The sequence below is a fragment of the Rattus norvegicus genome, chromosome 1 (genome assembly GCF_036323735.1).
Source record: "Rattus norvegicus strain BN/NHsdMcwi chromosome 1, GRCr8, whole genome shotgun sequence".
In the NCBI taxonomy this organism is placed as follows: Eukaryota; Metazoa; Chordata; class Mammalia; order Rodentia; family Muridae; genus Rattus; species Rattus norvegicus.
In genome coordinates this window covers 245321113-245334609 of record NC_086019.1, presented here as the reverse complement: position 1 = coordinate 245334609, position 13497 = coordinate 245321113, and the positions used below count along the sequence as shown (strand labels likewise).

The following is a 13497-nucleotide window of genomic DNA, read 5'->3' as shown; positions in this document are numbered from 1 at the left end:
GAAATTCAGAGAATTGTTAAGAACATACCTTAACAACTTAAATTCCACTAAACTAAAAAAAAAAAAACAAAAAACAAAAGCAAAACCAACAAAATTTCCTAAAGAACCAGGTGACTTTCTAGATGAGTATGACCTACTTATCAAAGTTAAATCAAGAGAGACCAGTAATTTAAATAGGTCTATAGAAAGTAACAAGATTCAAGCAGTAGAATAATAATAATAATAATAATAATAATAATAATAATGTAAAGGTTCAGGTGGATTCACTGTAGAATTCTAGCAGACCTCTGCAAAAAACTAACACCAATCCTATCAAATAATTCTATAAAACAGAAAAGGAAGCAAGGTTTCTAAACTCATTATACAAAGCCAATATTACCATATTACTCTGATATCCTAATAAAATATCATCTCTTTGTCTCTGTCTGTCTCTGTCTCTCTGTCCTTCTCTCTCTCTGTCTCTCTGTCTCTCTCTGTCTCTGTCTCTCTCTCTCTCTCATATTACTGGTCAGTTTTTCTAATAAACACAGATGATAAAATTCCCATTAAAATATTTGCAAACTGGGGGTTGGGGATTTAGCTCAGTGGTAGAGCGCTAGCCTAGCAAGCGCAAGGCCCTGGGTTCGGTCCCCAGTTCCAAAAAAAAAAATATTTGCAAACCAAATTCAAGAACACATCTAAACGATCATTCATCCTGATCAAGTCAGCTTGAAGGGTAGAGATGGTTCAAGGCATGTAAATCAGTAACTGTGATGCATCTATCTCACACATGAACTCAAGTACAGAAATTGCATGGCCATTTAATAGAAGCAGAAAAAAACTTTTGACAAAATGCAACCAACGTTCTTTCATAATAAAAGCCCTGACAAAACTAGGAATACAGGAAAATGTAAGATAAACTACAGCCAACATTGTGTTTAATGAGGAAAAATCTAGAAGCATTTCCACTAAGCTCAAGAACAAGACAAGAATGTCCACTCTTTCCACTCCCATTCAATATAATATTTGAAGTCTTAGCTAGGACACTAAGACGAAAGAATGAACGAAAGGGGACACAAGCAAGAAAGGAAGAAGTCAGCATACATGACTTTGCAAGATGACATGATCCTATACATGAACGGCTTCAAAGGCTCCACCAGGAAATCCTTAGAGCTGACAGGATACCCATCAAAGTGGCAACTCACAAAGATACCAATAGCCTTTCTTTATCCCAATGGTTCTTAGAGCTGAGCTATTCTATATGCACCACACCAACCCAACATTTTTAACCACAGGAAAACTGGAGGTGAGAGTGGTGGATGATAATGGCATTCTGCATTATCTCTCTCGTTATTTTCTCTTCCATTTATTATAACCATAAAGCTAGTCTAAAATGAAAGGCTATTAATTAATCAAAACAGGAGACTTGGATGGATATGGGTGCAGAATAGAAAAGACGAACTTTAAATTAAGCCTGTGTCACTTTGCTCCTTACTGCCCCCACTAGCTCTGTGCCTTCACAGCGCTTCTTCCTGCTATCTGGTTTTTTACATAGCATATCCATTTGTCAGTGGGCCATGTTTCATTCGGGTATGCTTTTTCTAGGTGACCAAGGGGAGAGGATGCACATGGAACATGAAAACCTTCTCCTTGGTCATGTCCAGAAGACCAATGGAGTAGCGCTCGCAGTTCAGGTATGTTCTGACGGTGTACAGGGCCTTGTGAAACTGTCGCTCAACGTCAGTGAGCTCCTCGAATACTTTATTGGCTGACCACATAAGGATCTGGAAGAGAGCAAAGAGAAGGGGGGAGGATGGGGAGGGGGGAGGGGGGGAGGAGGGGGGAGGAGGGGGAGGAAGGGGGAGGAGGGGGAGAAGGGGGAGGGGGAGGGGGAGGAAGGAAGAACAAGTAAGAATGTGGGGAGAGACAGAGACAGAAAGTGAATATTAGTTCAAAGAAAGCATGAAGTATATCAAAAAAAAAAAAAGAAAGAAAGAAAGAAAAAGAAAATGAACACATCTCACAAGAAACTGCAGTTCTAGTTTGAACCACCAACAAACACCATGGGTTCTCTAAGTGGGGTGATGGGTAGATGTTTTCCAAACCATGGGATTATGAAAGGGAGGACACAGGATTGATCCAGCTCAGAGGACAAATGTTCCTAATCTTTTTGAAGGTTCCAGTATCAGAGGGCTGCCACTGGACCTAGTGGGAAGGAAGTCACATGACTCATCCATGCATCCTTAGCTACTCAGAGTTCACCTAACCTGGAAAGTCGGAATGGGGAGGGACCTAGATGCATTCATCCTAGGGCCCACTACTGTATTATACGAATGAGGGACCCGGAGATCATGGCTGCTGATATGCCTCTTTTAACCTCTATCCCAGGGAAACAAAAACCACAAATGAGTGATTCTTTTCCGATGGTGACCCAGGAACTAAACGCTTTAAATGAGAACTAATGACTGTTTAATAATTATGCCAACCGTATGAGGTGGGTATTGTAATCATCGCATCATAGGTGAAGAGCCCACAGGCACCCAGAACAGATTGAACAAGCCAGCCGGTTGTGCGTACAGATGGAGGACCGCTGGGTGGAGGGATGACTGAGAGGACAACTGGGACTACGGTTTGAGAATCTAGGGGTTGGGGATTTAGCTCAGCGGTAGAGCGCTTGCCTAGAAAGCGCAAGGCCCTGGGTTCGGTCCCCAGCTCTGGGGAAAAAAAAAAGAAAAAAAGAGAATCTACTCCAGGTGACTTAAGCCCCACGAGGGATAAGACGGTCCTGGCTTGCTGCCGTTTTTGGCTCCCTCTGCTAGAGTACACGAGCAAGGGAGGATTACAGCTAATGTCCCATTACCTGGCTTCTCCGGGACTCCACACTGTACAGGTAACTGGTGTGCTGCAGCCTTAGAGCGATCGCAACAAAGCTGAGGTACTTGGAAAAGACCTATAGGTCACAGAGAGGAACAAGTTACGGTTGGGATCCCTTCCTTTGGTTGTACAAGTCACTTCCCGTGTGTCTGGCCAAGCACCAGGTTAGCAGTACCTCCTCATCCTGTTTGGAAAACTCGGGAGCGTTGATTTTGTTCACTGCCATGACCACAGCAAGAACCTCCTTGCCCGTCATGATGGGGACTGCCAGCAGATTCCTGGTGACATATCCAGTTTGCTTGTCCATAAAGTCAGAAAAATGGCTGTTCTGAAGAGAAAAAAAAGAAAGTTCACGTGTTTGCCAAAATAGGTCGGAACCGTAGAGCCTAAGACGCGCTCTATTTAAAATCCTACCAACAGATGGCTCCAGTTCAGTGGTTCCACCATTCTGGAATGCTCATTTCCCACTGAAGACGAAGCTTATCTGGATCAGGAGGAAAGAGGTGGTATCACAACTTGGTGGAAAGTGAGGTGCAAAGGAGATGAAAGGGGGAACGGGGTTACAGTTGTATGAGCAGGGAGGGAAAGCTCGCTGGACATAGGGACGTTATTTAACTGCAAATGCAAAATGTACAGTTGGAACCACGAACCTCTCTAGCAAAACATGAGAAAAAAAAAATCAATACGCCTTCAAGAGGACTGGTTCTCAACCTGTGGGTCACAACCCCTTTGACAAACTTCTGCCTCCAAAAATATTTACACTGTGATTCATAACGTTAATAAAACTTCAGTTTTACTATAGTTTCCTCTAAGTTTATTTTCCTAGCTCTATGTGATGTCTTAACCTTTAACATTGTCTCTTAGAGACTTCCCTGCACAGTGAGGCATGTAGCTGTGGACTCCACTTTGGGATTCTCAGCCGGCACGCCATGCTTGTACCTGTGTGGGCTGAGCTGTCCTCTAAGGAACAACCTGTCCACAGTTCTCTCTGTGAACAACTTGTCCCTGGCATTCCTGCTTTTGAGTTTTCTGAGATTTTCAGAATGAAGGCCCCTTTGGCTGGAGGAACAAGTCTTATGAAGTTTTTATTTACGCAGATTTGTTTTGGAAATGTTAAAAATTCTTTTTATTTTTGAAGACAATCTGTTTTTTATTTTTATCGAAAATAGATTTTTTCCCCTCATGTAATGTTTCCTGAATATGGTTTCCCTTCCTCTGTTGCTTCCAGCTCCTCCCCACTTTGCCTCCAGTCCAGATCCGCCCTCTTTCTGTCTCTTGTTTGAAAACAAACAGGCGTCTAAGGGAGAATAATATGATATGATATGATATGATAAAACAAAAACTAACACATTAGAGGAGGACAAAACAAAATGAAACAAAAAACAGAAAGCACAAGAAACAGAGACCCACTTGTTCATACACAAATCATAATAAAATCATTAAACTCATATATATATATATATATATATATATATATATATATATGACAATCCCTGATACATTATAAGTCAAGGAACTTCTTAAGGACAGCACTGAGGTCATCTTGTTGGCTATCCACTGCTGGGCATGCGGGCTACCATTTACAGTAGCTTGTTTCCCCCGTGAGACTCCTTTGGAGGAAAATACATTTTCATTCGCAAGTGGCTATCAATTGGAGATAGCTTCTGAGGGATGGGGGCCTGTGTCCATTTCTCCTTTCAGCTCTAGGACCCCATCTGGTACAGACCCATGAGGCCTTGTGTGTGCTTGCTGCCTCGGTCTGTGCATGCATACGCATTTGTCTTGTTAGGGAGCCTTGCTTTCTTGGTGTCCTCCATCCCCTCCGGCACTTGCACTTTTTCCATCTCCTTTTCTGCAGCCACCCTTGTCACCCTGAGACGGTTGGATAGAGACACCCATTTTTAGGGCTGAATGTTCCAGGCTCTCTCATTGTCTGGATAATGTCTGTCTGTGGGTCTCTGTACTTGTTCCCATCTGCTACAGGAGGATGCTTCCCTGACGAAGGCTGAGCGAGGCATTGATCTATGAGTATAGCAGAATGTCGTGAGGAGTCATTTTATTCCTAGGACTTTGTTTTGTTTTCAGAACAGTGGTTATTTGGTTTTTATCTTGGGTCCCTGGGACACCTGCTTGCAGATGCTTGGTTACCCAAGCAGTGGGTTCCATCTCATGGAGTGGGCCTTAAGTCAAATCAGACATTGGTTGGTTACTCCCACAAGGTTTGTGCCACCATTGCCCTAGTATATTTTGCAGTCAGGACCCCATTGTAATCAATGGGTTAGTGGCTGGGTTGGTGTTTGCATTTCTCCAAAGACACTAGAACATAGGAGTGAAGGCTTTACGTAAGCACCAGTTCAACACCTCCATGTTTAATAAGTTGTGCAGTGTTGTCTTAAACAATGGGCCCTTGAAATCAGTTTGTAGAGAGCAACCTAAAAGACTTGGCAACAACCTGATTGTTTGGGGGCTTCCCACGGGATCCATTTAGCCAAGAACTCAATTAGATGCCACCCAGTCTCAGTATTAGAAGCTTCATTTGGTGACAAGAAAGGGCCATCTGGGGCTCTGTCTCCACCATTATTTGGCCATCTCGTTTAGATCACCTCCATATATGTATATAAGCTTCTATTGAATTTTCATACTACCCCTCAAATAGCCCTTAATTTTAGCTGTCTCTCCCCACATTCCCTCCCTTATCCCCCTCTTCCTTTCCTCTCTCTCTCTCTGCTTGATCCTTCTGTTCCAGGCCCTGCCCCAATCTACCCATAACTACTATCCTATTTCCACTTCCTTGACTCTATCCCTAACCTCCGTGCTTCTGTGGATGTAGCTTGGTTATCAATGAATTAATAACTAATATCAGCACATAGGTGAAAACATACAATGTCTGTCTTTCTAGTCTGAGATACCTTACTCTGAATAATTTCATTTTCTAGTTCAATCCATTTAACTGGGAATTTTAAGATTTCACTTTTTAAAAATGGCCGAGTAATGCTCTATTGTGCAAATGCATGGCAGCTGCCTTACCCAATCATCTGCTGAGGGACGTGTAGGCCGTTTCCAGTTTGTGGCTATTGTGAATAGAGCAGCAATGAACGTGGTTGAGCAAGCGTGTTTGTGGTAGGATGAAGCATCTTTTGGGTAGATATTCAAGAGAGGTGTAGCTGGGTCTTGAGGTAGATCTATTCCCATCTTGAGGAACCGCCACACTGATCTCCACAGTGGCGGTACAAGTTTGCACTCCCAGCAGCAATGGAGGTCACCTTACTCCACCTCCTCGCCAGCATGAGCTGTCATTTGCTTTATTGATCATTGCCATTCTGACTAGAGTAAGATGAAATCTTAAAGCAGTTTAGGTTTGCTTTTCTCCTGATAACTGAGGATGCTCAACATTTCTTGATGTGTTCATCAGCCACTTGCATTTCCTCTTTTGAGAAATCTCTGTTTGGCACATTTTAAAAATTGAGTTAATTGTTTTCTTGAAATCTAGCTCTTTTTTAGTTCTTTATTTATTTTGGATACTAACCCTTTGTTGGATGTGCAGTTGGTAAAAATCTTTTCCCATTCTGTAGCCTGCTACTTTGTCTGAGGTTGTTCTGTCATTCTCTTTCTTTCTTGAGTTTTTATGAAGTTGGATATCAGGGTAGCTGTGGCCAGAGAATCACCTGGGCAAAGTTCCTTCTGTTTCTGTTGTGGAATAATCTGAGGAGTATTGGCCTTAACTCTCCTGAGAGAGTCTGGTAGGATTTTACACTAAAACCATCTGGCCCTGGGCTTTTATGGTTTGGAAACTTTTAATTCACCAGGACCTTCTATTTCACTGGGGTGAGGAGTTATAGGTCTGTTTAAACTGCTATCCTGACCTTGATTTAACTTTCATTTTTTAAAGGTTTGCCAATTTGGTGGAGTTTTTTAAAGTATGTCCTTGTGATTCTCTGGATTTCCCTGGTGACTGTTGTGGTCACCTCCTTTTCATTTCTAGATTTAAGTTGGATCTTCTCTCTCTGCCTTTTAGTTAATTTGGATAAGGTTTTGATTTTGCTGATTTTTTCCAAAGAACCAACTCTTTCACTGTTCTTTCTATTTATTGTTTGTTTCTAATTTAATCTTATTTCAATAAATAGTTTTATTATTTCTTGTCATCTACTCCTTTTGGGTGTGATATATTCCTTTTGTTCTAGATCAGTGGTTCTCAACATATCAGATATCCTGCATATCAAATATTTATATTAGGATCTATAACAGTAGTAAAATTATAGTTACAAAGTAGCAATGAAATAATTTCATGGTTAGGGGGTCACAGTAACACAAAGAACTGTATTAAAGAGTCCCAGGATTAGGAAGGTTTAGAACCACTGATCTAGAATCTAGAATCTAGAATCTTGAACTTCTAGGAGTGCTGTTAATTACTAGAATGAGATCACTCCAATTTTTTAATGTAGGCATTTGGTGCTATGAATTTGCCTCTTAGAGTCACCTTGTGTCCTGTAAGTTTGGGTATGTTGTGTATTTGTTTGTTCGTTTGAGACACGGTTTCTCTGTGCAGCCCTGGTTTTCTTGGAAGGAAATAATTCTGTAGGTCAGGCTGACCTCAAACTCACAGAGATCTGCCTGCTTCTGCCTTCCTGGGTGCTAAGATTAAAGGCTTGCTCCATCACCACTCAGTGATTGATTTTTTTCTTTTCTTTTTAAAGACAGGATCTCACTATGTAGCCCTGGTTGGTCTGGAATTTGCTATGAAGATCAAGCTGGCCTTGAACTCTGAGATCCATCTGCCTTGGCCTCCCAAGTACAGACTGGGATTGCAGGCATATGTCACCATGTCTTGCACATTAAAAATTCTTACCCCTTCAACTGTGTGAAAAGGTCACCTTACCACTGTCAATGCTTACAGGTTCCTCAAAGGCCATCTCAAGCTAAAGTCTTTCCTTTCATAATCTTTTTTTTGAGAGAAGAGGAAAAAACCGGATCTTGGATATAACTCCTATAGGAGCTGCAAAGGTAATGTTGATGACTAGCATGACAAGAATTGAGGTAAATTTGGGGATGTAAGTGTTCAAAATCAAGATAAATGGGTTGTGGAGGCATTTATATGCTCTGTAATTCCAGAGAACACTCTCTAGAACGATGAAACTCTGGCCCAAAATACGTGGGGGTTTTTGTTTGTTCGTTCATTCATTTTTTTAAATGGAATTATTTTCATTTCCTTATTGGTTATATTTCTAGAAGCAGCACAGACCTTGGAGTCTGCTCTGTCTAGTTTCCCAAAGTGAAAAATGTGAGAATTCACTGGAGTGTGGTTTACAGGCTGGAATTCACACCCAGACAAAGGCCTCAAAGGCCAGTGACACTCACTGTTCAAGTCAGAGCATCAATTCATAGCTGTGCCATGGGGGACCCCATCAGGTAGATCAGATTGCTGTAACCTTTAAAATCCAAGCATCTACATTCCACACATGATTTAGGTATTTAGATGTGCTGTGTAATTCCCATGCTCAACCTAATGGACGCAGGGCCGCTTTGGGAGATTTTTGGAATGGTCCTGCTCATGAAACAAATGGGGGTGCCGGGCAATTGGCTGCCTCTCCTCACCCATATATAGTATGATCTTTCTGAGAGAACACCATTTCTTTTGCAGGCTGCATGCGTGAGAGAGAAGGTTCTGGAATAAGCTTTCTGGTTTCCCTGTTTTCCTAGCTCTGTGATCCTATTCTACCCTCTGTGTCTGTCTTGTCTTTCTTTTCCTTTTTTGTTTTTTGTTTTTCTTTTCAAGACAGGGTTTCTCTGTGTAGCCCTCGATGTCCTGGAATTCATGCTGTAGATTGAACTCAGAGATCCACTTGCCTCTGCCTCTGAGAGCTGGGATTAAAGATGCAAACCACTATTGCCTGATTCCGTGTTTTCTAATCTAAAACAGCAAAGTGGTGCTGCGTCAAGTCCAGAGTTCACAGTGTGAAAATGGAGAGACACACCATTGGCAGAAAGGTCTTGTGCACATCAGACACTGGATAAACACGGAAAAGAGAAGCCTCCCCCTACACGCGTTCACAGGAAGGAGAAGCAGTTCTTTCTCCATGGTGTCTGCTTTGCTTCTAGTCCTCACTTTTCTCACCAGTTCTAGTCACAGAAGAAGTTAGGCACTCAGCAGGGTAGAGGCATCCTGTGCCCAAGGTTCCCTTCCTGTAGGAGCCGGTGCTCTGCTGGGTGCCACAGTTCTCTGCTGGCCCCTTTATCTACTACCTCTGCTCCTGCGCCATCCTCACCCTTGGTCAGAATGTCTCCAAACTCCTTTAGGTTCTTTCTCTTGATTCGCTGCCCAGATGCCACCTGCTTCGACCCTGTTACCCACTACTGCTTACACCAGCTTCCTTTTACACAGCGGTCACACGCACAAACTGAGAAAAATGGAACTCCAAAAACGTAGCCCGGAGGTAGGTAGTGTGTCTTTCCGAACACGTGTCACACTTGACATTACTTTAATATAGGTACTAAAGTCAAGCATGCGCTCCCAAATACTCTTGGGCCATTTGAAAAGGTGACTTTTAACTTTCAAAATTTAGTGCTAACTTGTTAGCACATCTGAAAACTGTCCGTCGATGTAGGGAGGGAGGCTTTCCAGATTTTTTTTAAGTTTATTTTGTTCTATGGACTCCCAAATTCTCCCAAAGTTGTTTTTCCAAAGAAGGTCCCAAAAACAACTGGAGGACACGGTAGCAGTAAGACACCATTTCCGCTAGCTCAGTGGGTCTAAAGGCCAGAACTTTAACTGCTAACTCTTGAGGTCAGGAGGCAGAAGAGGAGGCAGGAAGGGGAAGAGAGAAGGGAGGAAATGGGTCTATAAACATCCAGTTAATTATTGAAAACATCAGCCTCGTGCAGCCTTCTTTCCCAACCAGTCTGATGGAGCAGTGCCTAAGCAGATAACCGGCTTCCCCAACAGGAAAAGAAGCAGCGTAAGGGGAGTATCTCTCAGATTCCTGTTGTTGAAAGTTTTCTCCCTCTTAACCTAGTTTCAACCATGGACAATCACTGATCCTTTTATTTGACCTTGGCTACCAGGTCTCCGAACTCCTGCTCACATCAAGATAATCATATGTTCGCTGTGGTTAACTGAGCGAGTACTGCAAGTCAACCATTTTATTTGATTGTCTCCATTCTCAGGGGTGGACACTCAGTCCATTACAGTGACCTCAGAGCATTGCCACGGCTTCCCCGTTACCCCCCTTTAGGGCCTCCACGGTCAGGAGTAACCAACTCTGGATCTTTGTCTAGGTGTTACCTACTGATCACACACTCCTCTTGTCTGGGTAGCAGTGTAGACACGGGTGTTTGTGGTCAGTGGTGTGTTGAGAAGGGAAGGCCTTGGGAACCTTGGTCTGGAAGAGACACTGTTCTATGACCTCAGACTTCCCATCTGACACAGGAAAGGGTGGAGCTACAGAGTCACCAAGCCTTGCCATCTCATATCTCCCACATTTAACGGGAAGGTCTCTTCATCCTCCTGCATCTGCTCACCCAATAGACCTGTGGTTTTCAGCACTGGTTACCTATTAGTACCACCTGGGGAGCCCACTTCCCAAATGGAGTCTGCTATGGCCGTTCTGTTGGGAGTCTCAAGCATTCGTATTATTAATTGGATTTAATGTATAGCCTGAGTTGAAAAGTATCATGCTAGCAAGCGGACGAAGGGCTTATAATCTACAGGGACAGCAAATGAGATGTCTGTCTCCCACTGAGCTCAGTATGTCCGTCTTTACCATTCATGCCTCCCCGTCCTGTTCTGCACATCAGGAGTGCCAAGGGAAGGAAGAGGGAGATGCTTTCTTCCTGAGCTCACCATCCCTAAAGCAAGGCTCTGGGGACAGACAAGACAGCTCAGGGACACAGCAACATCACGTTGCTATCTCTTCCCTACCAGAAATCATTTTACCCCGTTCTCCTTAGGGGGGGAAAAGGTCTTAGGAAAAAAATGTGCACGTCAGAGTCTGAAGTTCGATGCCTTTGCAATCGTGGAGATGGGAGGAAGCAGGTTCTCATTAGAACATTCCAGGTGTCCGGACATAGCCTGTTAGCTAGGGTCAAGAGAAGCTGTCTTCAGAGCACACATCAACCCTTGTACCTGAGGAGCGCCCTGCAGTTGTTTGCAGAGCGGTGCTAATGTTTGACACACTGATTCCCCAGTGTCTGTGAGAGCCTTCTGTAATCAGCTTCAGGAGGGATTTGGAGATTAGCTCCAACCTCTCAGCTGCCCTTAGTCACGAGCCAGGTTATGGACTCTGCACAGGGCACTTCAGGGGCTGCCCTCTGACTCATCTTCTCCATCCGTGCTGACCCCTTCTGTCAATAGTAAATCACAGGAGCGGGGTGTAGGCAGGAAAACAGTGAAGGCAGAAACTGAGGCGTGTGATCTCTCCGTGCTGCCAAAGGACCAGGAGAGGCGCGGTGGTCAGAAGAAAGAGTTGATTTCCTGTTTTCACAAGGAGCATAGATACCAATGCCTTGTCTTAGCACTGTGCAGACTTGGTCTTTAGTGAAGAGCACATGCCTCCTTAAAGGATCGGAATCCGGGACAATTGGAATTTGTGACCATCCCAGTTGTGCGGGAGGGGCCAATTACACTCACTCTCCTGAATTCGCATTTGTTATGACTCAAATAAAATATTTTAACATTTGAATAGTAGAAATGCTCCCCTCCCCCCCAATGTGGACCTATAGATGAAAGAATCTGTTTGTGAGCCAGCTTATTCCAGAACAATCTCCGAGGGTTGTGACTAGAGGCATGGAAAGGCTCCCTGTGCTAGGCCAGCCTTCACTGTGCTGACTACTGGTGGTCTTGGCAGGATAAGTCTCTGAAGCAATGGAGGAACACACTAGGCCTAGTCAGGAATATCTGACAAAAATTCACATCAAGACTCACTTGCACCAAAATGCTGTATCCGCCTCTTCTCTGAAATCCCAGTTCTATTGGTACTTTGTATTTTAACTCTAGCTTGGCTAGGTCTGTCAACTCCTTCCCTTCGGTTCCCCCTTGTCCCTCTACCTCTGCCCCACTACAGGGAGGGCCACCTACCTTTTTGACATTTGAGACATTAAGGGCTTTCTTCACATGAGCGACCCAGCCAACTATCCCAATGTCCAACGGAAATACAACTTCTCTGTTAGGGGCCACGAGGTTGTCCTCAAACTTAGAAGTTGGGGTGACGTTCAGCAGCCTGGAGGCCACCTCCGGTATGCCGTTTCTTGATCGGCATGAGAACATACTGCAGCATTCAGCCTGTAGAAGCCGAGCCAGCCTCTGCAGGGCCCTGTGAGCCACCTGCTCGGCGCTTCCTGTCTCGTCCTGCATATGCTGTAGTAGCTCCAGGCACAAGGCCGACTCCTCCACCTGTGTCATCCGGGGGAGAGACGTGCCAGCCTGGACCCCCGCATGGCTGTTTTTGAAGATCGCCCCCGGTGTCTCCACCCGCAGCTTCTTGTCAAAGTACTCCTTGGCAAAACAAGGGTTCTCCTCCAGGTAGCGCTCCACGGCATCTTGGCTGATCTCCCCCATGTTGTGGCTTGTGTTGCTGCTGCTACCCAGAGCGGAGGGTTCCTCAGAGCGATACCCTGAGCAGCATAACGAGGAAATACATCCTGGTCAAAAATCACCAAGGAAGCCGCAGGTGGTCCCTCATTAAATCCCCAAAAGAGAAGCAGGAAGGTTGCTTAGTAGTTCTTCCAAGCTGCCTGGGACTCACGAGATCTTGGCTTATGGTAGGCAGGAAGCAGTGGATTAAGGAGTGCTTTAAGTCACAAAATCCTTAACATTTTTAGCCTCTAAGTCCTCAGAGACTTTTTGAGCAGCCGGGCAGGAGTCAGGTGGCAATGTCTATCCCAGAAGAATAACTCAGCCGCAGCCCACAGCCAGGAAGAATTGCCACCGCTCCACCGGTTACCTTATAACAGCGCAGGCAGCGCCTTTAAATTGCTCTTCCGTGGTAGCTATCGGGGTGGTTTGTATACAAACATCAAGTACTTAGGGTTTTTGTTTCTATGCATATAGCAGCTTTAACCATTTCAGTGAGTATGGGTCAGAGAGACAGAAGGTTTTAGTTTCCGTGTAACACACACATTCTCACACACACACACACACACACACACGCACACACGCACACACGCACACACGCACACAAAAGAACACTAATTCTTCCCGCTTTTTGAAAGCCCTGGGCTGTTCTCACCACTCTTCCCTAAAAGTCTCCCTTCTCAAGGGCCTCCATTTTAGAAAGCTTGGTCTTAGAACCCCTTTCAAGGGAACAAAACTGAAGTTTACTACTAAGAGAGTTAGAGGTATATAGTTTTAAAAATAACATTTGGCTGCAATCTAAGTGCAAAGTAACCACAGTTTTTGATTGCCTGTCAAGGACATGACTACAGAAGTGACCCATGTTGTCCCTAACTGGCTCTTCTACCACTAAGCATATTAGGCAGGATTTGTTTTCAGTAATAGTAACCGGGCATCAAGCTTCATTCCCTCTGAGGAAGCTTCTTACATCTACAGGACACGGGCTGTGTCTTCTGTTGCTAGGATCCTCGCCATCTCAGAGGCTGCAAGAGAGCAGAGTACACAGAGCTACTAAGTTTTGTTTAATGTTTATTTTATCA

General features: G+C 44.2%; 1 protein-coding gene across 2 annotated transcripts in view; it reads right to left on the bottom strand.

Annotated features, from left to right (window-relative positions):
- Positions 1-12595, bottom strand: part of Pde6c (phosphodiesterase 6C) — a 55860-nt gene extending 43265 nt beyond the window's left edge. Inside the window, exons 1-4 of one of the 2 annotated variants that reach the window (NM_001416003.1) lie at positions 11924-12595; positions 3029-3181; positions 2840-2929; positions 1623-1763 (exon numbers count right to left, since the gene is read on the bottom strand). In NM_001416003.1, the coding sequence (NP_001402932.1) occupies positions 1623-1763; positions 2840-2929; positions 3029-3181; positions 11924-12403 (864 nt within the window). In that variant the 5' untranslated portion in view covers positions 12404-12595. The remainder of the gene's footprint in view (positions 1-1622; positions 1764-2839; positions 2930-3028; positions 3182-11923) is intronic. The other variant, XM_063268656.1, reaches the window with a different exon arrangement.
- Positions 12596-13497: the final 902 nt, after the last annotated feature.